General features: G+C 50.2%; 1 protein-coding gene across 1 annotated transcript; it reads right to left on the bottom strand.

The window, feature by feature from the left end:
• Positions 1 to 831: 831 nt before the first annotated feature.
• Positions 832 to 17453, bottom strand: Nlrc3 (NLR family CARD domain containing 3). Its single transcript, XM_055604771.1, has 17 exons — positions 17233 to 17453; positions 15411 to 17142; positions 14309 to 14395; positions 11889 to 11972; positions 11273 to 11356; positions 10837 to 10920; positions 9358 to 9441; positions 8682 to 8765; positions 8221 to 8304; positions 7725 to 7808; positions 7171 to 7254; positions 6659 to 6742; positions 2847 to 2930; positions 2365 to 2448; positions 1686 to 1769; positions 1246 to 1329; positions 832 to 957 (listed from the first exon to the last, which is right to left on the bottom strand). The coding sequence occupies exons 1-17, from the start codon at positions 17399 to 17401 to the stop codon at positions 867 to 869; spliced, it is 3171 nt and encodes a 1056-aa protein (XP_055460746.1). The 5' UTR covers positions 17402 to 17453; the 3' UTR covers positions 832 to 866.
• Between the last annotated feature and the right edge of the window lie 4590 nt (positions 17454 to 22043).

Raw genomic sequence — 22043 nt, 5'->3', positions numbered from 1 at the left:
TGCCTCCCAATTGCTGAGATTAAACGTGTGCAGCACCACACCTGGACTCTCTCTGGTCTTTATAAGCGTTTATCTTACTAGCTAAGTTGAGGTGAGGTTCACTTAGGTTTTCCGGTTTCAGTCCGACAATGGAGGGACTTTGCCACCTGGAAGCACACTTGTTATCCCACGGGGAGGCTACGTACACTCTGAGCTTTGAAAGCTTAAGTACAGAATAATGGCATTGAGGTTATTGACGCTTAATTCAGAATGGATAACAGTGTGCTGGACTCCAAATATGGCAGGCCTTGATGTCTGAGAGATCTTACAGGAGAGGGCAGAGCCCTTGCAGAGTCATCCCTGACTCAGAATCCTAGAATTAACCTTTCACTTATCTTTACAGGGTTCTCGTTTTTCCATCTGTATCTAAGGGTCACACCCCAAAACCATCACCTTTGCCAAGCTACCATGCTTAGTGGGCTTGGAGACTGCAGAAGACTGACCTAACCATGTGTGTGCACAGGGCAGAAACACAGTTTTTGTTGGTTCGGTGTTGTTTTTTATGTTGGGGCATATGAAGACCCTAGGGTGTGAATAAGCCACTTCCTACTTTGTGACGCTCAGGTGTTTCCCCTGAGTGCCCATTGGCGGCAGCCCCTTCCCCTCTATTCTGTAACAGAGCTTCCATCTTCCCTCCGACTGACCCTGGGCAGGAAAAGAGCCTGTGACCCCTGTTGGAAGTAGCCTTACTTCCTCTACTCAGGAGACAGCTTGAGAGATGACTCAGCAGCATTTCAGATTCCAGGAAGATGTGCAGAGATCAGAGGATTCTCTGACCAAAAGCTTCTGCTTGAGTCGCTGCATGGCCCACCAGGAACTTGCTCTGCTTACATTTCCACAATGCGTGTTGGAGCATTTGTCTTGATAGCCTCTGAGATCATCCGGGCACCAGATTCCCCAATGGGATTTCCCTGGAGACTAGAATACAAGAGTTAGGGCTGAACTCAGCATCCAAAGGTTTCCATAGTAGGGTGATTGTTGCTATAATGAATTCAGGACCCTACTGAGCCTTTGCCCTTCTGGGGTCCCTCCTACACACACCACTCTGCCATCTTCCTTCTCAGACCTGGTTTCCCCATGGAGTTGCTACAGTATCTTTATATCAACCTGGCTCCCCAGAATTGGACTAAAGGCAGAACCTGATCTGGGAGTTCTGGGGCTCAGCAGAAGTATCTGGAAAAGGCGGATGCCGCTGTGTGTACTCACTTAATATGATGCAGAGCCTGGTTCTCAGACAGTGCAGTGGCAATGTATATGGCCCCATCCATCCCCAGGGAGTTCTCTTGCAGACTAGAGAGAGAAGAGATGGAGTCACCGTGGTGAGCCACCAGGACAGAAAAGACATAAGGAGGCAGCACTGCCTTGTTGAGATGTGCCTGGGATGAACAGTTCGGAGGTGATTGTCCACAGGTACATAGCCACTGATATTTGACCCCTAAACTACAGCTAGGTGCTCTACCCAAAACCATTAATGTGGATGTTAAGTAAATGGCTTCAGGAGAATGAACAAAACTAACTTCAGTGGGTGTGGACAGTAATAGAACTGCCATTTAACACCCAGAAGAAAGCAGCTAAAGTGTTTCATCCCAAAAGCACCAGCAGAAGTTGGCTGCTTTGGCTTACATGTGGGTCACATTATCACTTACTTGAGTCTTCGGAGACTGGAATTTAACTTCAGAGCATTTGCCAAGGCCTTGGCTCCAGCTACCCCAATGTCATTTCCTCGTAAGCTGTCAGGGCAAGCAAGAAGCCTAAGTGCAGGTTTACACTGAGGTGATCCTGATGCTCCTGCACATGGGTGTGGCTTGTCTGGACATTACCAATCCCAGGGGTTTGGGGTGGTTCCTTCCTAAGCTCTTAGGAAAGCCTGTTCTTTCCTTCTACCCCAGAGAAGGAAAACCTATGCAGAGATGAGAGAACTCCATCCAGGGGTATGCAGCACACTGTGATTACGGGGTCCTGGAGAGCATGGACATGAGGGGCATGGGCATGCTGACAGCCTCATAGAGTTGAGCCCACCCCACCCCGCCCCAGGAGTTGGCTACTGGTTGCTTAAGGGGGTGGGGGAGATACACTACTCACTAGAGTCTTTGTACCTGTTTGTGCAGGCCCAAACCCGGAGCATAGTGCCATAGTGACTTCAGGGAAAGACATAAAGTGGGAACAGGGAAGATGGGCATACAACCAGAAATGATCATGAAAATTATGTGTCTGTGTAGATATTTATCTTCATGTTTATTACTTTTGAATGTGTAGCTTGTTTGTTTGTTTGTTTGTTTGTTTGTTTTTCAGCAAAAGTGTGTTAACAGAGACTGCAATACTCACTCAAGAATCTCCAAGGTTCTGTTCACAGCCAGGGCCTCCCCAAGTGCCTGGGCCCCTTGGGTGCTTATGGCGGCCACCTGTAGGCTATAAGAGGGAGTGCAATCAGTGTGGGTAAGTGGGCTTCCTGTGCTCCTAGCCCCTCCCTGCCCTGGGCCAGGCTTCCCTCCATAATCAGTACCACGGGGTTAAAAGCTGAGAAATACTAAGAATTGTTTTCCCGTGATTCTTCCAAGAACACCACATCTTCCATCTAACTGACACCTAAGAACATGATCTAGACACTGGACAGGAAGTAGGGTAGTCTTCCGGAAGGGCTTGGGGTGAATTCTGTTTGTACCTTTAGGCCTTCCTTGATGCTGACTACCCAGTCACTAATAACAGAAAAGCCAAGCAGCTCTCCTAGACTATAAACAAAGATGCTTGTGACATGAGATGATGGTGAAGGGGGTACTCTACTTGGCTCCCACACCCAGGGGACTTACTAGAGAGCAATGAGGGTTGTGTTCACCTTCAGGGCACCGGCCATTGCAGAAGCTCCCTCATCCCCAATGGCATTCTCCTGTAAGCTGAACACAGTATGACCCATTGGTACAAAAGGAGCACAAGCCAACACTCTGGCCAAGGCTATGAAGTTTGGGTCCTTTACACAGTCAGACCTAACCCAAGTCACTTTAGATGATTGTCCCTGATGGGCAGCCATTGTGCCCTTGGCCTCATAATTAATATACAGAGGAATCTAGGATATTTGTGAATCTGAATAAACTGTCAAAGACAGGTAAGAAAGGGAACATAGAAATTACTGTCAACAAGGCTTAAGACCAAAGGCTATGCTTTTTAAAACCAATGGGGAGATTAACCTGACATCCTCATCTCTGTACAATTCTTTTAGTGTTTTTATTGTGGTGGTGGAGACAGGTTTCTCTGTGTAGCCCTGGCTGTCCTGTGTAGACCAGGCTGGCCTCGAACTGCCTCCTGGGTGCTGGGATTAAAGGTGTGTGCCACCACCGCCCTGCTCTGCATCATTCTTTTTTTTTTTTTTTTTTTTTTTTGAGACAGGATTTATCTGTTATACAGAGCCCTGGCTGTCCTGGCCTCACTTTGTAGACCAGGCTGGCCTCAACCTCACAGAGACTGCCTGCCTCTGCCTCCCTGAGTTTCTTTTTACTTTTTTTGAGATAGATTTTTTTCTGTGTAGCCCTGGCTGTCCTGGACTCCTAGGCTCTTTTTGTAGACCAGGCTGGCCTTAAACTCACAGCTATCCTCTTGCCTCTGCCTCCCCAAGTGCTGGGGTCTGCACCATTCTTGCAGCCTAGGATTTCTGAATCTTCTCCTACTTCCAATTGGAGGAAAAGGGTAAGCCTGGGACAGTAAGTGAACTTAGGACAAGAGGACATTGCCATTGTAAGGAAGCAGCTTGCTTTCTTTCCTCTAGCGGACATCTGTGTCCCAGGGGTGAGGGGGGGCAGAGCAGCATGCACAGTTCTGCCCTGTGCTGGCTAGATTTTTGTCAAGTTAACACATGCTAGAGGCCTCTGAGATAGGTGAACACCAATTGAGAAAATGCCTCCATAAGAATGCCCTGTAGGCAGGCCTGTGGGCCATGTTATGTATTAATTATTAGTGTGGGAGGGGCCGTCACATTGGGGGTGGTGCTAACCGCGGGTAGGTAGTCCTGGGGAATATTAGAAAATAAGCTGAGCAAGCCAGGAAGAATCAGCCAGTAACCAGCACTCCTCAGTGGTCTCTGCTCCACTTCCTATCTCTTCAGTCCTGGCTTCCCTCAGTGGTGGACTTACGAGCTGAAAGGTGAAACAAACCATTCCCTTCTCAAGTTGTTTTTGGTCACAATGTTTTAGTAATAGACAAGTAACTTGTTAAAGCCTTTGCAGAGCCCAGCTAGGACGGCACTATTAAATGAGCAAATTGCTAGGCTAGGTCCAAGCTTCAGGAGAAACTGGCGGTCTCTACCCCAGTGTGGTACCCAGAAGAAATAAACCACGCCAAAATTGGGGGATGAGAGACAAACAAGGCTGGGACATCTGAAGACTCTTGGGAGACTGCTGAGTCCATGGAATGGCGAGGGCTAAGGCTTGGTAGTGTGAGGGAGGCAGGCCTTTGGGGACCGTGGAGTCCAGGCTTGGGGTTACATTTCACTCTGCAGGCACAGCCACTCAAAGACCTCACCCATCTCGAAGACAGTTGGATGCTTTGGCCAGCAGTTTGAGGGAGTGGCCTAGATGGGGCTGGAGGCCACCCAGCGTGGCAGGTGAGTGGCAATATGACCTAGATGGTGGCAGTTGACAACACTGTGGGAGGGACAGTGGAAGAGAGGGTCAGCGGGACTGGAGGGAGGGGCACAGGTGGCGCCTCTAGTGTGCACAGTTGGTTGGTTCCAAGGGTCAGATGGAGAACTAAGAAGCAGGCTTATGTGCAAGAGAATGCAGCAACTTGCAATACGTGTAAGACAATAAGGGCACAAGGCAACATGGGCGTGGATTCATGCGCTGGAGTTGAAGAGACACGTCTGGGTTCGTGTCTTAGTCACTCCTATTGCTGTGATAAGACACCATGACCAAGGCATCTTATAGAAGAAAGAGTTTATTTGGGGCTTACAGTTTCAGAAGATTGGAGTCCAGGAGCGTCATGGTAGGGAGCATGGCAGCAAGCAGCAGGCAGATATGGTGCTGGAGCAGTAGCTGAGAGCTTACATCTAGATCCACAGGCAGAAGGCAGGGAGAACTAACTGGGAATAACTTGGGCTTTTGAAACCTCAAAGCCCACCCCAGTGACACACCTCCTCCAGCATGGTCACACCTCCTGATCCTTCCCAGACAATCCCATCAGCTGGCCACCAACTATTCAAATATAAGAGCTCATGGGTGCTATTCTCATTCACACAAGCCTAGGAAGTGAGCAGGAGTTATCGGGAGTGGGGTACTTGGAATCCTAGGAGAGGAAGAGAGCTCCCAGAAAAGCTCATTAAGGGATGAGGCAGAACCCTGAGGAGCACCAGTGTCTAGAAGTAAAACAGCAGGAAGGGATAAGAAGTGCCAACTAGAGAAGAGATGTATGGAAGAGAGAAGAAACTGTACTGTGACGCAAGCTTTAGGCTGGGGAGGTGGCTCAGTGGGTACAGTGCCCTGTAAGCAGAAGGCCCTGTATTGAGATGCCCAGAGCCCACATAAAGCTGGAGGCAGCAGCACTTGTCTGTAACCCCAGCTCTCCTTCAGGGCGAGTGGAAGCAATGAGAAACCTCGGGAGCTTACGGCCAGATTGCTTGGCATAGATAGCAAGGGGAAGAAGACTGACTCAAGGTGGTAGGCAAGGCCCAACACCTAGGGTTGACCGCTCAACTCCACATGCACATCCTGGTATGTGTATGCCCACACTCACACGTACTAACATACATTCACATACGAAGATTGGAAAAGAAAACGGTGGGGCTGGTAAGATGGCTCAGCAGGCACAGGTGCTTGCTGTCATTCCCAGTGACCTGAGTTTGAGGCTTGGAACCCAGAGTGGAAGGAGAGAAGTGGCTCCTGAAAGTTGTCCTTTGACCTCCACACATATGTCATGACAAGGGCACACACACACACACACACACACACACACATACATGCACTTGTTTTGTTTTGAAGCAGGGTTTCTCCATGAAGCCTTGGCTGCTGTCCTGGAACTCATTCTGTAGACCAGGCTGGCCTCTAACTCAGATCCACCTCTGCCTCCTAAGTGATAGGATTAAAGGTGAACTGTCACCTCCCAGGTCACTCTGTATCTATCTATCAGTTTCTCTCTCTCTCTCTCTCTCTCTCTCTCTCTCTCTCTCTCACACACACACACACACACACACACTTAAAAAGAACAAAGTACTGACAAGCAACAGAAAAGCTCAGCCTGGAAAAAAAATGTTTTGCTGCTGGGGTCATAGCACCGCCGTAGAGCATGTACTTAAGATTCTCAAAGCCTTAGTTTTAACCCCTGTGTATAAAAGATATCAGTCATAGAAGTCCACATGTGAAATGTCCAGAATGGAGAGGTTGCTGTTTCTGAGGGTGGGAATCAGCTGCAACACACACAGGATCTCTGGGGACTAGGGAAATGTTCCCAAATTGATTGTTGTGATGGCTGTACAACTGGTTTTTATGGTGTGTGGATTATATTAGTAAAACTATCACACACACCCCATAATAGATAAGGATTGAAACAAGTCTGTGGTCTTATGGTAGAGGAAGCTATTTGCTGTCAGACAGCGCTGTGTCTGGAAACCCCTCCTCCTCCCATAGGCTACACTTACTCTAAGGTTGTCAAGGTCCTGTTCAGCTGCAGTGCTTGTCCCAGAGCCCTGGCTGCACCAGCCTGGATGAAGTTCCACTGCAGGCTGGAAAGACACAGACACATGACCACACAGCCCAAGAATAGAGCTAGAGAGGTCCTGAGGAACCCAGGAGGCTCTGGTGCTGCATAAGTCTGTGTAAGATATGGCAGAGGGGTTCCTGAAGTTCCCTTCAGGCTCAGTCCCCAGGGGGGACAAGCTCAAGTCACATGTAGTCATGGGGACAAGCTCAAATACTTCTCCATAAAGCATAGGTCACCCCAAGCCACAGCCATGACACCTCATTCTAGGTCATTCTGGGGAATTGAATTCTGGGAATTAAACCCAGGGTAGGCATACCAGCTGGAAGCAGGTAGCCTGGGGAAGCCTCAGTGGCATCCCAAAGCCAGGTTCCATCTGCCACACCTGCTTTGTGAGGAGCCCTGCAGCTGGGGAGGGTGGAGATGGGGGAGGCATGGGCCCAGTAGACTTACTGGAGATGTGTGAGGGAGTGGTTTTCTCCCACTGCTGCTGCAACGGCCTGGCCACCTTGGTCATGGAGGAGATTAGCTGTGAGGCTGGCAACAGGAGAGAATGAGCAAGTAAGTAAGTGGCACCGTGACCCCCTCTCCTGGTCACTAGGGGATCCCACCCATTCCCCATCCTCCCAAAAGACACTGGCAGCACTGATGTTAGGTTTGTGTGGCTCGTGCGTGTGGAGAACTCCAGTGTGCCAAGTAGACTGAGTACCCTATGTTCAGCTCAGTGTGGTTCAAGGCCATGTACCCAGGACACCAACTCTTTAGGGTCCTCTCCCATGTGCTTATCCATCTCCAGGGATAACGCTGGAGAGTTCTCGGTGTCAGGGTTGCCAGCAGATACCAGGTCTCCTTGCTGGCCCTTTCCAAATCAAGTCTTTGTCCAACCTTGTAATTTGTGAATGGTGCCAAGGGTCTAACCCATCGGAATGGTGTGTACCAACCCTGGTGTCTGAGGAGGTGGAAAACTCCTCTCCCTTGACTCCATCCCTCCAGACCCTACCACGTACTCCAAGTACTTCAGAGCACTGTTCATGCGGAGAGCTTGCGCGAGGGCCTGGGCTCCCTCTGGGCTGATGGAGTTTTCTCGTAGGCTGGGGAGAGATGAGAGTCTGAACATCCAGTCAGGCAGGTGAGGCTTCTGACAGAGCAAATCCCCAGAAACCACAGACAGGCCCGTGGCCTTCTGGGCCAAATGTGAAGGAATCTGTTCCAGCCAGCCCGGGCTATAATCAGGCTACCAACAGTCGAAGAACACACAGGAGGAAAAGGACGGGATCTGAGGTATGAGGAGCAAGCAGCACCTGAAGGACTTGTACTTAAGGGAGCAGCCCACTGGGGCCACAACTGACAAAGTAAGAAAGGGACAGGGTGCCATGTTCTAGAACCAAGCCTGTACCAACTACAGATTTCCCCCCAGCAGCTTTCTGTCCGAGTCCCAGAGGCCGTGTTCCCACTGGTCAAAGGGGCAACAAGCTGGCTGTGGGGGCTGGGGCCAGGACTTACTTGAGCCGGGAGAGTGTCTGGTTAGTGCAGAGGGCCCGCATCAGCTCTGCTGCCCCTGGGTTGCTGATGGCACTGCTCTGTAGGCTGCAAAGGACGGGTACTGTTGACGTGGCTGTCCCGGGAGGGAGCTGTCTGACCCAGCCAGACCCCTGGGCTCATTGAGGAGTTGGGAACCTGGAAAGTGCTCTCATCCCTCCTTCCTCTCCATCACTCCACCTTCTCCTCCTGCCTGGTAAAGCTGGGGAGATTTAGCATAAGCCCAAGGTTAGAGCCGCCCCACCCCACCTGCCGAGGCTTTTCTCCAGACACTCATCCCACTCAGCACAAGGCACGTATGTGGCCTTGTCATTCTAAAAACTGCGGAGAAGAGCTGGGAGGTGGGCTATAACGGGGGGGGGGGGGGCAGAAACAGTACAGCCTTAGGAGGCTCATGGAAATGGAGGGTTCTCAGGCAAACTCACTCCAAACTCTCCAGACCCTGGTTCACCTTCAGGGCCTCAGCCAAGGCCGTGGCACCTCTATCCCCAATGGTGTTACTGGAAAACCTACAAGAGACAAATGGTGGTGAGCTGCGCCTGGGGGTCAGAGCTCAGGGGAGACCACCTCTGTCTCAGGGTGTTGTGCAGTTTTGTTTGGGCTGTATGCATCTAGTCACTGCAGAGGACCCCTAGCTCCACTCTTTGGAAAAGAACTAAGGGTCAGCCCTTAGAGATACGTATTTGTGGAAACTTATGTGAAGATGGGCAAGAGATAGTGTCTCCTTCTGAGAGCAGGGAAGGAGTGATATGAGCACGCCTGTGACGTTGGGGGCTCACCCAGTTCTGGGAAACCAGGTTTCAGTTTTCCTTGTCCAGTACTTTGTATGCTAAGCCAACTAAACTATATTCACCTACCTATCAGTGCATCAGTGAATCTCTCATATACTCCTCTTTCCATCCAGGTAGCCGTCAGTCTATCTTCTCATCCATCCACCTTCCTACCCATCCAGCCACTCCTCCGTCCAGCCATCCACCCGTACATTCATCCCTTCATCCACCCATCTAGTCATCGCTGATTCTCCTGCTCACAAGTATGTGGGGTGGCCAGCCTTGTGCTTGGCACTGAGAATACTAATCTGGCCCTTCGGCCTTTTCTCACATGAGTTCCTTCAGACTCCTATTCTGCTTCAGGGCATCTGCCATCTGCTGGGCTCCTACAGACCCAATTAGGTTCTTCTGTAGCCTGTGAGAGATGAGAAGAGTCCATTAGCAAAGCCCTCCACAGTCACTCCCAGGCCAAAGCCAGTCTGGGTTTTGGGTGAAAGGTCAAGGACAAATAGTGAACCATCTCCACTTACACATCAGTGGAAAGGGTCTCACAGTGCACCTGGTTGGGAAAGTACAGCCGGAAGCAGGGGCACCATCGGCCCCTGCTCCCACCTTGAGAAGCTTTCCTGGGGAGAGGTATAGAAGGACAGAAGGGGAAGGGCCTCTCCTGTGTGATGCTGAAACACCCACCAAACAAAGGAAAGAGACAGGAGCCTGTGAAATGGCTTAGCAGGTAAAGGTGCTTGCCATCAATCCTAGAGACCTGAGCTCAATCTCTAAGACCCACAAAGGGGAAAGAGAAAACCAGTTCCTGCAAATTGTCCTCTAACCTCCATACTTATGCCATGGTGTGTGCATGCATGTACACATACATAGACAATAAATAAAAAGATGATAAAAATAATATACACCGTACATGTCCATATATCTTTTTTTAAAGAAAAAATACATCTCCCCTTTCTAGATTATTTTTTGAGGAGACTATAGGTTATAAATCCTTACTCTCTCCTGTTGAGATATGCTATTTCCTTACCCGCTCAGTCAGCTTCCTCTGGCTTCACAGCCCAAGTGTATGTTTCTTGGCTCTTTGTTTTGTTTTGTTTTGTTTTGTTTTGTTTTGTTTTGTTTTGTTTTGTTTTGTTTTGTTTTGTTTTGTTTTGTGATAGAGTCTCTCTTTGTAGCCCAGGCTGGCCTTGAACTCACAGAGGTCTGCCTGCTTCTACTGAGATTAAAGGTGTGCACCACCATGCCTGGCTTCCTGGGGTCTTTATAAGGGTCTTGGGGCCTTCTTTTCCAATAACTATCAGAGAGGATAATGTCCTTATCTCCCTGCCACTGTGGGCATTAGGCTGGCACCTGGCTCCATGTTGTCATGAACTGATCATCATAAAGGTTGGAGAAGTTAAGAAGCATCTGCTGAGCTTAGGATAAGCTGCTGCAAAGTGCTGCCAGCCCCTCTCACTGCAAGACAACTTGTCATTGACCTCAGGAACGTGCATGGAAGGGGTTGCCTCTGCTGGGCTGTAGGAAGCAAGGAGCCCTCTCTCTGCAGCCTAACTGGCAGGTTGCCATGATGTTGCTTTACAGTCAGATTAGTTGCTTATTCAATAAAAGTGATTTTATGGATTGGCAGGAGTTTTTATTTTCAGTAATTCCTCATACCTATTCTCTGGGAAAGCAGGTGACATCGTGTTTTTCAGGGACTGGACGTGGGTCAGAAAGCCTTAGGGTTGTCTCCCGCTCTCCCTGTCAGAAACAAGCAGAAGCCCCGGAGAAGAGAGGGGATGCAGTGAGAGTTATGTCTACTCACTGTAGCATGGAGAGAGTCTGACTGGAGACCAGGGCCTCTGCCATGCACCTGACACCATCATCCTTGATCACGTTGCTCTGGAGGCTACAGAGGTAAGAAGGAATGTGTCACTACTAGAATATAAGAGAGGCCCAGCAGTAGCCTGAACTCATACTGCAGGAGGAGAAAACCAAAAGAAAAAAGAACAATAGTACACCCTCAAATATGGATACAGCCACAGACTCCTAAAAGGGACACAGCAGACCAAACCCACACAATGCCATCTTCTGGAAGGCAGGTTTGTCAATGCCCTGAGAAACCTTGGGGGCTTACAGAAGCACACAGAGTTGGGAGAATCTAGAACCTGGAGCGAGCTTCTGCCACCTCTCCCACTCCACAGTATCTCCTGGGGCCAGGGCTTTGTTTTCCTCCCCTGGGGCAGGAGCTGGCCACTTACCTTAGAGAGGTCAGAGTTCGGTTTATCTTCAGAGCATCTGCTAGAGCCTTAGCCCCCTGTGGTCCAATGGCATTACTCCGGAGGCTGGTGAAGAGACAGGAAAGTGCTGGGGTGGGAAGAGGGAGCAAAGTGCCACCAACATTTTACATTTATAACCCTTAAAAGAAATGAATTGGGCTTAAGGATTTCATGTTTGATGGAATGGAACCATGTCAGAGCTCGTGTGTGTGTGTGTGTGTGTGTGTGTGTGTGTGTGTGTGTGTGTGTGTTTACACAAAGGAGTTCCCCCAAAGTAGCCCACGTGCTGAGGGAAAGGGAATAGATGTGATGCTCTAGTGAGCTAACTGTGGAGATGACAAAGATGATTCCAGGTCGGAGTCAAGAATCGAGCGTTTTGTGAAATGAAGTCCAAGAGGCAAAAGCAGTCATGACTTGGCTTTGTCAGCTGTCCTTCCAGCCAAGAAGGACAAGCAGTCTACAGGGCTGCAGAGCACTGCCACGGCTTCCAGTGGGTGAGTCCGGGAGTAGAGGAACGATAGAGGAAACTCAAGACACTTCATAGACAGGGAGATGACTTAAAATTCTCTCCCTTAGAGCCTTGTAGTGTCCTACTTACTCTAGTATGATAAGACTTCTGTTGACCAGGAGGGATCTGGCCAGAGCTCTGGCCCCTTTGTTACCAATCTGGTTCTCAGCTAGGCTGTCAGCAAACAAACAAACAAAAGCAAAGCAAAACAAAACAAAACAAACAAACAAAAAAACGAGAGGGAGGTTATTTCAAGTTTGTGACTCTCAGTGCCTTCTCTTCGATATTAGGCTCATGATTAACCCTTGCTTTCCCAGCAAGGTGACTATGGAGCAGAAATCCAGGAGGAGAAAGACCCCGAGCCTGGAAGGTAGAGCCAAAGTGGGCCAGATGACCTTCACTCTGACAAATGGTCCAAGGGAACTCGTCCAGCCTCTCCTGCAGTAGCTACTCTGCAAATGTGCAGCAAGAGATTGAACAATGGAAGTCTTTCATATGGAGCCAGCAAGATGGTTCAGAGTACTTGCTACCAAGCCTGACAACCTAAATTTAATCCCCAGAAACCAAATAATAAAAGGAGAGAACTGACTCTTACAAGTTGTCCTCTGACCTCCACATATGTGCTGTGCTGTACCGCACACTCACCCAAGCGCACACATATGCGCACATACACACACTAGCACAAATATAGTAAATTCCTGAAAAATCCGTAGCACTCAGAAACCAGTACAAGCTAGTGTTCACAGAAACCAATACAAACTAGTGTTCACAGACTAGTACAAAAAAGTTTTCATAAACTAATACAAACTAGTTTGAGCATACCATGGACTCTAGTCCTTCTCTAGTACAAAACAGAAAATGGAAGAATTATCACAAAATTAACTTAAGTTTAAAACAGGTTCGTCTTTATGTGCCTGGGAAGGGTGGTTCCAACGGGGTACTGGTGGATCTACTCAGGGCAGAAGTATAGCAATCACTAAGGCTTTAGTTTTGTAGGCAGCATAAAGTTGTCCATTAGAATCCCTGCAATGTTCGAATCAAGTGTATTCCAAGGGCAGTTTGGGATCCTAGTACCAGAGGCCAGCAGGAAGACCAAGAGAAGTGGACCAAGTATTTCAACATCACCAGTTCCCCCTTTGTCCATTTTATTCACCACTTTTCTTCCCCCACCCCACCCCCGAGACAGGATTTCTCTGTGTATCCTTGGCTGTCCTGGACTCGCTTTGTAGGCCAGGCTGGCCTCGAACCCACAAAGATCTGCCTGCCCCTGCCTCCCACACCCAGCTTATTTATCAGTTTTCAAATGAGTTCTGTTGCTTAAAAATAAATTTGAGCTGGGTGTCGTGGTGCACCCCTTTAATCCCCAACATTTGGGAAGCACAGGCAAGCTGATCCAGCCAGGTGCTGAGGGTGTGGCTCACGTAGGTAAGCCTTGCCCAGCCTGCCTGACACCCTGGTTCCATCGCAGCCTGGAACAGACTGGGCAGACTGACACGTCGCTGTAACCCAGCACTCAGAGGGAGCAAGGTGCAGCAGCAGCTCACCTAGAGAGCGAGTTTGAGGCAAATCGGGACTACTCGAGACCCTGTGTCAAGAAAGGAAGAGAGAGAGAGGGGGGGGGAAGGAAGGGAGGGAGGGAGGGACGGAGGGAAGGAGGAAGGAAGGAAGGAAGGAAGGAAGGAAGGAAGGAAGGAAGGAAGGAAGGAAAGGAGGAAGGAAGGAAGGTATGAAGGTAGGAGAAAAGGAGAAAGATTTTGAGGCTTCAGAGAAGGCTCAGCTGTTAAGAGCATTTGTTCTTGCAGAGGATCTGGGTTCAATTCCCAGTACCGACATGGTAAGTCACAACTATCCTGAACTCCCATTCAGACTGTCTTCTGACACTGTCTGTGGACACAAAAAGCAAGCCATGGCACATATCTACATGCAGACAAAACGTCCATACACATAAATCAAAAAATGTTTTTAAATTTTTACCTTAACATTAATTTAAATTGGGCTGGAGGAATGACTCAGCGGCTCTTCCAGAGACCCTGAGTTCAGTTCCCAGCACCCACATGGTGGCTCACAACCATCTACAATGTGATCAGATGCCCTCTTCTGGCCTGCAGGTGTATTTGCAGATAGAGCACACATACATAAGATACATAAATCTTTTTTTAATTATTTAATTTGAAAAGCAAACTTTTAAATTTTTAGCTAAAAATGCAATCCTGTGCGCACAATATTATTAGGAAGTAGATATTGAGAGGAGCACAGAGAAGGTAAAGGCCGAGCCAGGCCAGCACAGCGAGCCCCTGACAGAGTCTGCGCCTTACCCAGTCATTTCCCTTTTCTTACAGTCCAGGCGCCTGGTCCTCGGGCACCTTCTAAGAGGGGCAGAAAAAAAGCAGACTGCGTTCTGAACCTCACACTGAAAAGACACCTGTTCTTGGGGTGCCACTGGCTAGCTGAGTGGAGGGAGACAAGATCTGCTCCCGGGCCGCAGGGAGGTGCGCCGGGCGGTGTGTTACCTGATGCTTTGGATGCGGCAGTCCTTCCCACTCAGCACGCTGCCCAGCAGCTCCATCACAGGGTCCTGGAACTGGTTGTTGTCCAGCCTTGCGGGGGGCGAGCAGGACAGTGAGCCGCCCTGCAGCCCGTGGGCGGGCGGGGCCTCCCACCTCTCATCCCCACTGCGGTCCCGAGGTCTGAGCGCAGAAGCGCACTCCCAGCACTCACACTTCCCCGTGGGAGGGGCCTGAGGAGGTTCCCGTGAGCCGTGTGCTTCCCCTTGGGGGTCCTCTTACAGCACATTGTCACACGGCTCCGCATAGCACGTGCCTGCGTGGAGCACTGTTGGCTAGCTTTGCTTCTGAGGATGTCAAAGCCACTCTGAGGTCCTGACTAGCCCTTGTCCTTCGTCTTTTCTTGCTTTGCTTGCTAGGTTCAGAGTACGACTAAGAGTGTGGCTTCTGCCAACAGACTGGCTTAGACAGTCTGTGTGTGTGTAATATGCATACCTACATGTATACATACAAATATACATATATATGTTTAAAAAACCTTGCTGTGTAGCCCAGGCTGTCCTGGAACTCAGTACTCTTTACTGTTGGGATTACAGGTATGAGTCACAACGTCTGGTCTCAGAGGGCCTCATCAGTTGGATTATATTTCCATGTTGCAAGTCTAGCCTTGCTGTCTTCAGAATGCAGCTTTATGTGGATGTAAGCTCACTGCAGATGTAATAGCTAAGAGACATCACCCCAACACAGGGTGGACCTATAGTCATTATGATAGTGCCCGTATAGGGAAAGTAAGGCCATGTGAGGACAGTCACAGGAGCTACGGTCACGAGACAGAGGAGGCTAAGAAGCCTCCAGGATGGCTGGCCTGGCCCCCAGGTGTTCCAGAGGCAGAAAGGGCCCTCTTGCCGTGGTTTCAGAGTACCGCCATGCCTTGACCTCCGACTTCGGCTTTCAGAACTAAATCAGTTGCCATGATGGTTTAGCGCCTAGCTGTGAAACTTTGCTGTAGCAGTCTCAGCAGACTACAGGGAAAGGGGCTTGATGAAGCAAGGAACCCTTTTGAGTCTTTCTCCTTTGCCCCTACCCCCGGGATGAAGCCCACACTCACCTGAGGCTCTGACAGTAGAGCAGCTGGGGCAGCAGGCTCTGGAGGACGCTCTGGCTGAGGCACAGGCCTAAGCTGGCCTCTGGGGAGCAGACATCGGACTTCTGCAGGAGGTAGGCCAGAGCGGTGCGGTGTGCGGGGCTGGTCATCCCAGCCAGGGCTCCGCTCTGCATGGCCTCCTCCACACTGCCGGCCAGCGCCGTGTGCCGCAGCTCATGCAGGCAGTACAGGACATTGACGGCGCGTGCGCAGATTGCAGTGTCGGGATGGAGGAGGCTGTGGAGGACCTCGGCCACCTGGGCCCGGTAGCTCTGGTGCTCGCCTTTTGCCAGCAGAGAGCCAGCCAGAAGAGTGTTGACCCCTGGGGACAAGAGGCCTGAGAGGAAGCGCAGAAACACGTCCAGCCTCCCGTCCTTCGCTTGTGTGGCCCGCTGGGCGGCACATCTGAAATGAGCGAGGAAGCCCAGCCGGGGCCAGGACACGCCGCTCTCGGTAAAGAGGTCAAAGATGGCCCTCTTGGATGCACTGTAGTAGTACGTGGCTGCCACGAACTCTTGCAGAGACAGGTGAGTGAAGGAGTAAGCTACCGAGGAGGCCAGAGTCTCCTCCCGGTGCAGCAGGCAGCCGCACAGAGAGCTCTGCAACAAAGCGAGGTCCACGCCAAATGCCTTCATGTCTTGCTCATAAAACACATATTTCTTCTTGACCAGCCCATGGAAGGCCAGGCGGCCCAAGGTTCCTACCATCTTGCGAGCCCCCTGGGCCGCTTGCTCAATCCTAGGACTTACCTTGGCCTGGCGGTTCGCCTCCCCTCCAAGGGCCATCCTAAAGTACCACGAGTAGAGTTCGCACAGGGTCTGAGGCAGTGGCAGCTCTGCGTCTTGGACTGCCAGCCTGGTGTGGTAGAGGTGACCCAGGGCCAGCCCTGTGATCCTGCAGAAGGCTGGGACGGTACACATCAGATACAGAGCCCTATTGGCCTGCACTTGAGTCACTACCTGACCCAGGAGGCTCCGGTCCTCGGGAAAGATCTGCTCCAGGCACGCTTTGATCTCCTCTTCAGTGAGGCCCCGAATCTCAGTCATCCGGTCCACCAGGCCTCCAGGGATCTGACCGGCAGCACCAGGACGGGAGGTGATCCAGACAGAAATCTCTGGGAAGAGGTTTCCCCTGATGATGTTCGTGATCAGGTGGTCTACCTGGATCTCCTTCTTCGGGTCTGTGCAGGCCATCGTGTTGGAGAATTCCAGGGGCGTCTTGCACTCATCCAAGCCGTCCAGGACCAGGAGGACTCTGTCTGGGACTTGCCCAGTGTCTGGGAAGATGGAGTGGATGAGTCTGTCTGCAGACAGCTTCTCATAGGTATTAAGATCCCGAAAGGTCAAGGGTAGAACCAATGAGAAGTCCTTGCCCACTTGTCCTCTGGCCCAGCAACGGACGAAATGCCTAACCAGAGTAGTCTTGCCCACACCAGCCACTCCGATGGTGAGAGAGATGCGAGGTGGGATGGACACCCGGGACAGAGGCAGGAAGAGCCTGTCCAGGGTGATGGCCCTGGCGGCAGGCCAGACCCCACGTGTAGCCTCCACCTGAGTAAAGTCATGCTCCCTTAGTTGCAGATCCGTCAGGCCCTCTACGAGCACGAGGCTGGCCAGCTGATGCGAGGGGCTGCCCGGGTCTGGGTCGTTTCCCACCCTGCTCAGCAGGGCCTCACAGTGCCTCCTTATCCTAGAGTCTGCAGGACACAGGAAAAACAGGTGAGGCCCCAGGCAAGGTGAGAGGGCTTAGCTCCCTCCCCTGGCCCCACCCTCCATGGAAGACTCACCATTGCTTTGGGACCCCAGTGGGGAGTCTGGTATCTTGTTAGCAGCCTGCAGCAGCTGACCATCCTTCTCAGCAAGTAGATCCACGAGGGCTTTCACCTGCTCAGCTGGGGAGCCAGCACTGTAGGCCAGGGATGTCTCCCTGACCGGCCACACTTCTTGCTTCCTCATGGAGCCTGTGGTTGCAGCCAGGAGCTGTGAAGACAGAGCCAAGACTGCAGCCTGGTGGACCTGTGTTGTTTCCTGGCCGGGGATAATCATAAAGGTGCAGGGGCCAAGTGAGTGGGACTTGGAGTTCTGCACTTGGACTCTGGCTCCGCCACTTAGCTGGGCGACTCTGGGCAGGCTGTGTCACCTCTCTACATCCTGGTTTCTTCAGTTGTGACCTGGCAATGGTGATGCTGTTATGAGCAAGGAAACCAAAATGAGGGAGGAATGAAGTAGCAAATCTGGGAAGGAAATGGTGCGTGAAGCCATCTAGTTAACATTCTGGGAAAGGCAGAGAATGGAGATGGAAAGAGCGTGGAGGTCGGTGGGGGCCAGGGCCAGGGACTCCGAGACAGGGACCCTGCTCGGTGTGACACTGTAACGGTGGGTGTCACTGCACTCTGCAGGTGGGCCCTAGTGTAAACTGGGCTTTGTGCCAGGTAAGCTATGAACCCAGGTTCCCACTGCAGCAAAGGCAGCACCGAGGTGTGGACGGTGGAGTCCGATAGACAGGCAGAAGCACATGGGAACTCTGTCCCTAATCATCATTCTTCCGTAAGCCTAAAAGTGCTCTAAAAAGTAGTATTTTAATTTTTCAAAAAGGAAACAGAAGCCAGGTGGTGTCGGCACACACCTTTAATCCCAGTACCTGGGAGGCAGAAGCAAGTGGATCTTATGAGTTCGAGGCCAGTCTGGTCTACAAAGAGAACATGACAGCCAGGACTACACAGAGAAATTCTAGGAGGAAAACAAAAACAAAACAGAAAATGGAAGGAGAAGGAGGAAGGGGAAGGGAAGGCAGATAGCTCTCGGAACAGCAGCATACTGCTCCTAGCCTTTCTGGAAGCTTGGGGCGCTGAGCCTGTAGGAAGCACCATTTGATGCTGAGGACAGTGATACAGAGATAGCAAGATGCAAAGCCGTGCCGTGCCCCACCTGCCCACGCTCTTTTGCCAAAGCCGGCTGCTTGCTTGATGCTGTCCTGCAGCCAGTCCCATCCCATGTGTGTTCTTCCTCATCAGGTACAGGCGCTACCACAGCCCCCTAGGGACTTGGAGGCAGAGACCAGACACCCACTCTTTATAGTTCTAGAAGAGAAAACACAGTGGGGGAGGGAGTCAGCCACAGCCCTGTTTAAGATGACCCAGGAGTTGTCACTGCCAAGAATCTGCCCGGTGCTGGCCGCCCCGGGTTCTCTGGGTCTCAGTGTGACCACCCCAGAAGGGGTGGTGGTTGTCGACAGACACCTGGTTTTGAACTTGGGCTCGAGATTGGGGTCAATTTAACTGAGCACGAATATTGAATATTTTCATACAGAAAATGCTAAACACTTAGCAGGAAAAAAGCAACCATTCCATTCATAGCCATGCTGACGAGTCAATCAATGCAACATGTTTAAGGCTTACGTCTAATAAGCTAGACCACTCTTTCTACACTCCTGCAAAACCCTGCTGGATTTTACTGTTTTCATTTTCTAAATGTTCAACCAAGGGGAAAATCAAGTGGGATTACGGCCGATGCTGTGGTATCTGTTTTGGTTTGTTCTTTTCTTTCTTTTTTTTTTTTTTCTTTCTTCCCTTTTTTTTTTTTTTTTTTAAATAGGGTTTCTCTGTGTAGCCTCGTCTGTCCTGGATCACTCTGTAGACCAGGCTGGCCTCAGAGCAATCCATTTGCCTCTGCCTCCCAAGTGCTGGGATGAAAGATGTGCCACCATGCCTGGCTGTTTGGATTTGGATTTGTGTTCACACTTAGATCTTTTTATAGATTCGCTAGTAAAACCTTGTTTGTTTGTTTTTTTCCTATTCAGAGCTTGGAAAGTAACAGTTTCCTACCTGAATCTAAGTACTTGTAAAACAGTGTTGCTGTCATTCTGAATATTGTTAGTATAAAGATCAATTTTTGTATTTTATCATATTTCAACAAATTAAGTATTTTTGTTGACATCACTTTTCTGTTAGTTTTTTTCAGGCTTTCAGAATTTCGATAGGAATAGTGTCATCTTTTAAAATAAGATGTATGGGCCAGGCACATTGGCTCGCGCCCATAATCCCAGCACTCAGGGAGGCAGGGACAAGTGGCTCGCTGTGAGGCCAGCCTGGTCTACAGAGGGAGTCTAGGACAGCCAAAGCTACACAGGAAATGCTGCCTCGAAAAACAAACTAAATAAATAAATAAAGACTTGTGTTTTGTTTATGTGTGCATGTAGTCCTGTCCGTGTGGGTTTGTGCACATGCCTGGGTGTGCCCACAGGGGCCAGAAGAGGGCGTCAGATCTGCTGGGGCTGGCATTATAGGTGGTTTGGGCCTAAAGCATTGGTCCTCTGCAAGAATAGTATGTACCCTTTTATGTGTCCTTAACTGCTGAGCCATCTTTCCAACCCCATCCTTTCATCTTCTTATTTCTGAATTATCACTCACGTTGACAGTTTCACTGGCTGGGCAGCCAGTTGCCTTTTCCCTGGAGCAGTACTGGCAGGCAGTCCTGTACTGTGTGCCAGGAGTGGCTCCGGATAGAACTATTGGGTATAATATTTGGGTAGGTTTCTGGTTAGCTTTCTTGTCCTCTTGGGGATGACTCCCTGTTTCTCTCACCACTCAGCTAGCGTTGTGTGATGTTTCCCAAAGCATGCTACATCGCACACCTTCTGTTGCACACTCCATATTCGCGCCGTTCACTCCACCTGGGATAAGGCCCTCTTTGCCTTCGCCTCTTACTTCATAGAACACCGAGGTGAGACGCTTTCCTAAGAACACGTGGCTGGGAGGCATGGCTGCTGAGCTGGGATGGAAACCAAGGCCTCATTGGTCCCTCAGCTGTGCTGCTGCCTCTGTAGCAGGTATACATGTGGTTTAAAAACTTGGTCACTGGGCATGGTGGATGGCTGTAATCCTGGCACATATATATATATATATATATATATATATATATATATATATATATATACATATATTATAATGGAGGAATGTCTGTTAACTAGAAAGTAGTTTTTATTCATCCATTTATTCAACCAGCAAAATTTGAAATGTGGGGTGTGTGTGTGCGTGTGTGTGTGGTGGTGTACGTGTATGGTATATGCTCACAGGTCTGTGTGATAGTACACACTCATGGAGAGGACAAGGATGGATGTCAGGTGTCTTGCCGTATCACATTCTACATTATTCCACTGACACAAGCTCTCTCACTGAACTGGACCTACGCTGGCGGCAGAAAGCCCCAGAGACCCTCCTGGCCCGTGCCCCACAGCGCTGGGATTATCACCGCACACAGCCATGTCCAGCTAGTTACATGTATACCAAGGACTTGAACCCAGGTCCTCACACTTGTCCAGCAGGTATTCTTTTCCCCTGAGCCACCTCCCAGCCTCTAATCTGAACACTTGCTTGCTTTGTTTATGAGATGGTCATTAGTGTGGCCCTGGCTGGCCTGGTACTTCCTTTTTAGCCCAGGCTGGCCTGTAACTCATGGGGTCTTCCTGTCTCCTTCTCCCAAGTGTTGAAACTACAGGTGTGTGTTACTGGAAATATTTATTGAGGGTATCTTACGTGTGTAGAACAGGGAATGTGAACGTGAGCAAACTGGCAAAGTCCTTGTCCTGTGATGGGGAAACAGTGACTGTGAAGGAGGAGGAACAAAGCGACGAGTGACATCGCAACAGGGTGACAGGAGCTGCTGTCTCTGTGCTGGACAGAGGAATGGATGGCTGACCTCGGAGGCTTCTCTGACCCTCACAGATGGCAGACGAGGAAGGGCAATGGGACTGGGGAGCTGGCTTGGTGGGGGAGGGCTAGCTGCACCCATGTGAAAGCTGGGCAGAGTGAGGTGTGCCTGTGTGCCCAGGTTTGGTGTCTCAAACATTAAAAAAAAAAAAACAAAACGTAGAAATTGTTCAGGAGGACACACAATGTCTGCTCGTGTTCTCTAGCCATACGTACACAGGCATGCACGCTTGCATACACACCTAACACACGGACACACAGGTGACACAAATTAGAAGGAGTAGACAATGAAGGGAAGAGCATTATAGACAAAGGAAGCAGCTAGACGGAAAAAGGGAAGGAGGGTTAGAGGGTGGCTCGGTGGTTAAGCTTGCTGCCTTCCAGAGGTCGGAGTTCAGCCCTCAGTATCCACACGAGGCAGCCCACAACTGCCTGGAATGCCAGCTGGCCTCTGAGGCACACACACACACAGACAGAGAAAAACAACATGTTTTAAATTTGTATTTATTTGTGTGTGTGGCGTTTTGCGTGCATGTCTGTGCAGCATGTGTGAGCCTCATGTGCGTGGAGACGAGGAGGGTTTCCGATCCCCTGGAACTGGAGTTACATGGCTCTGAACTGCCACGTGGGTGCTGAGATCCTCTGGAAGACAGGTAGTACTCAGCTACTGAGCCGCCTCTCCAGCCTCAAATACATATTTAAAAATAAGTGAGTAGCCTAGCAGCGGTGGTGTACGCCTTTAGTCCCAGCATTCAGAAGGCAGAGCAGGTAGATCTCGGATTTCAAGCCTAGCCTGATCTACAAAGTGAGTTCCAGGACAGAAGGGACTACACAGAGAAACCCTAGATAGATAGATAGATAGATAGATAGATAGATAGATAGATAGATAG

The sequence above is a fragment of the Psammomys obesus genome, unplaced genomic scaffold (genome assembly GCF_907164565.1).
Source record: "Psammomys obesus unplaced genomic scaffold, mPsaObe1.curated_primary_1811, whole genome shotgun sequence".
In the NCBI taxonomy this organism is placed as follows: domain Eukaryota; kingdom Metazoa; phylum Chordata; class Mammalia; order Rodentia; family Muridae; genus Psammomys; species Psammomys obesus.
Note: the sequence above shows the minus strand (reverse complement) of the source record. Positions and strands in the feature narration are given on the sequence as shown.

Excerpts from the sequence above, each read along its gene's own strand:
- Nlrc3 (XM_055604771.1), bottom strand. The coding sequence starts at position 17,401 with ATGAGGAAGCAAGAAGTGTGGCCGGTCAGGGAGACATCCCTGGCCTAC. Across the intron at positions 14,396-15,410 it reads CTCTACTGTCAGAGCCTCAG|GCTGGACAACAACCAGTTCC; the intron begins GTGAGTGTGGGC and ends GCCCCCCGCAAG. Across the intron at positions 2,449-2,846 it reads ACAACCCTCATTGCTCTCTA|CCTACAGGTGGCCGCCATAA; the intron begins GTAAGTCCCCTG and ends TCCCTCTTATAG.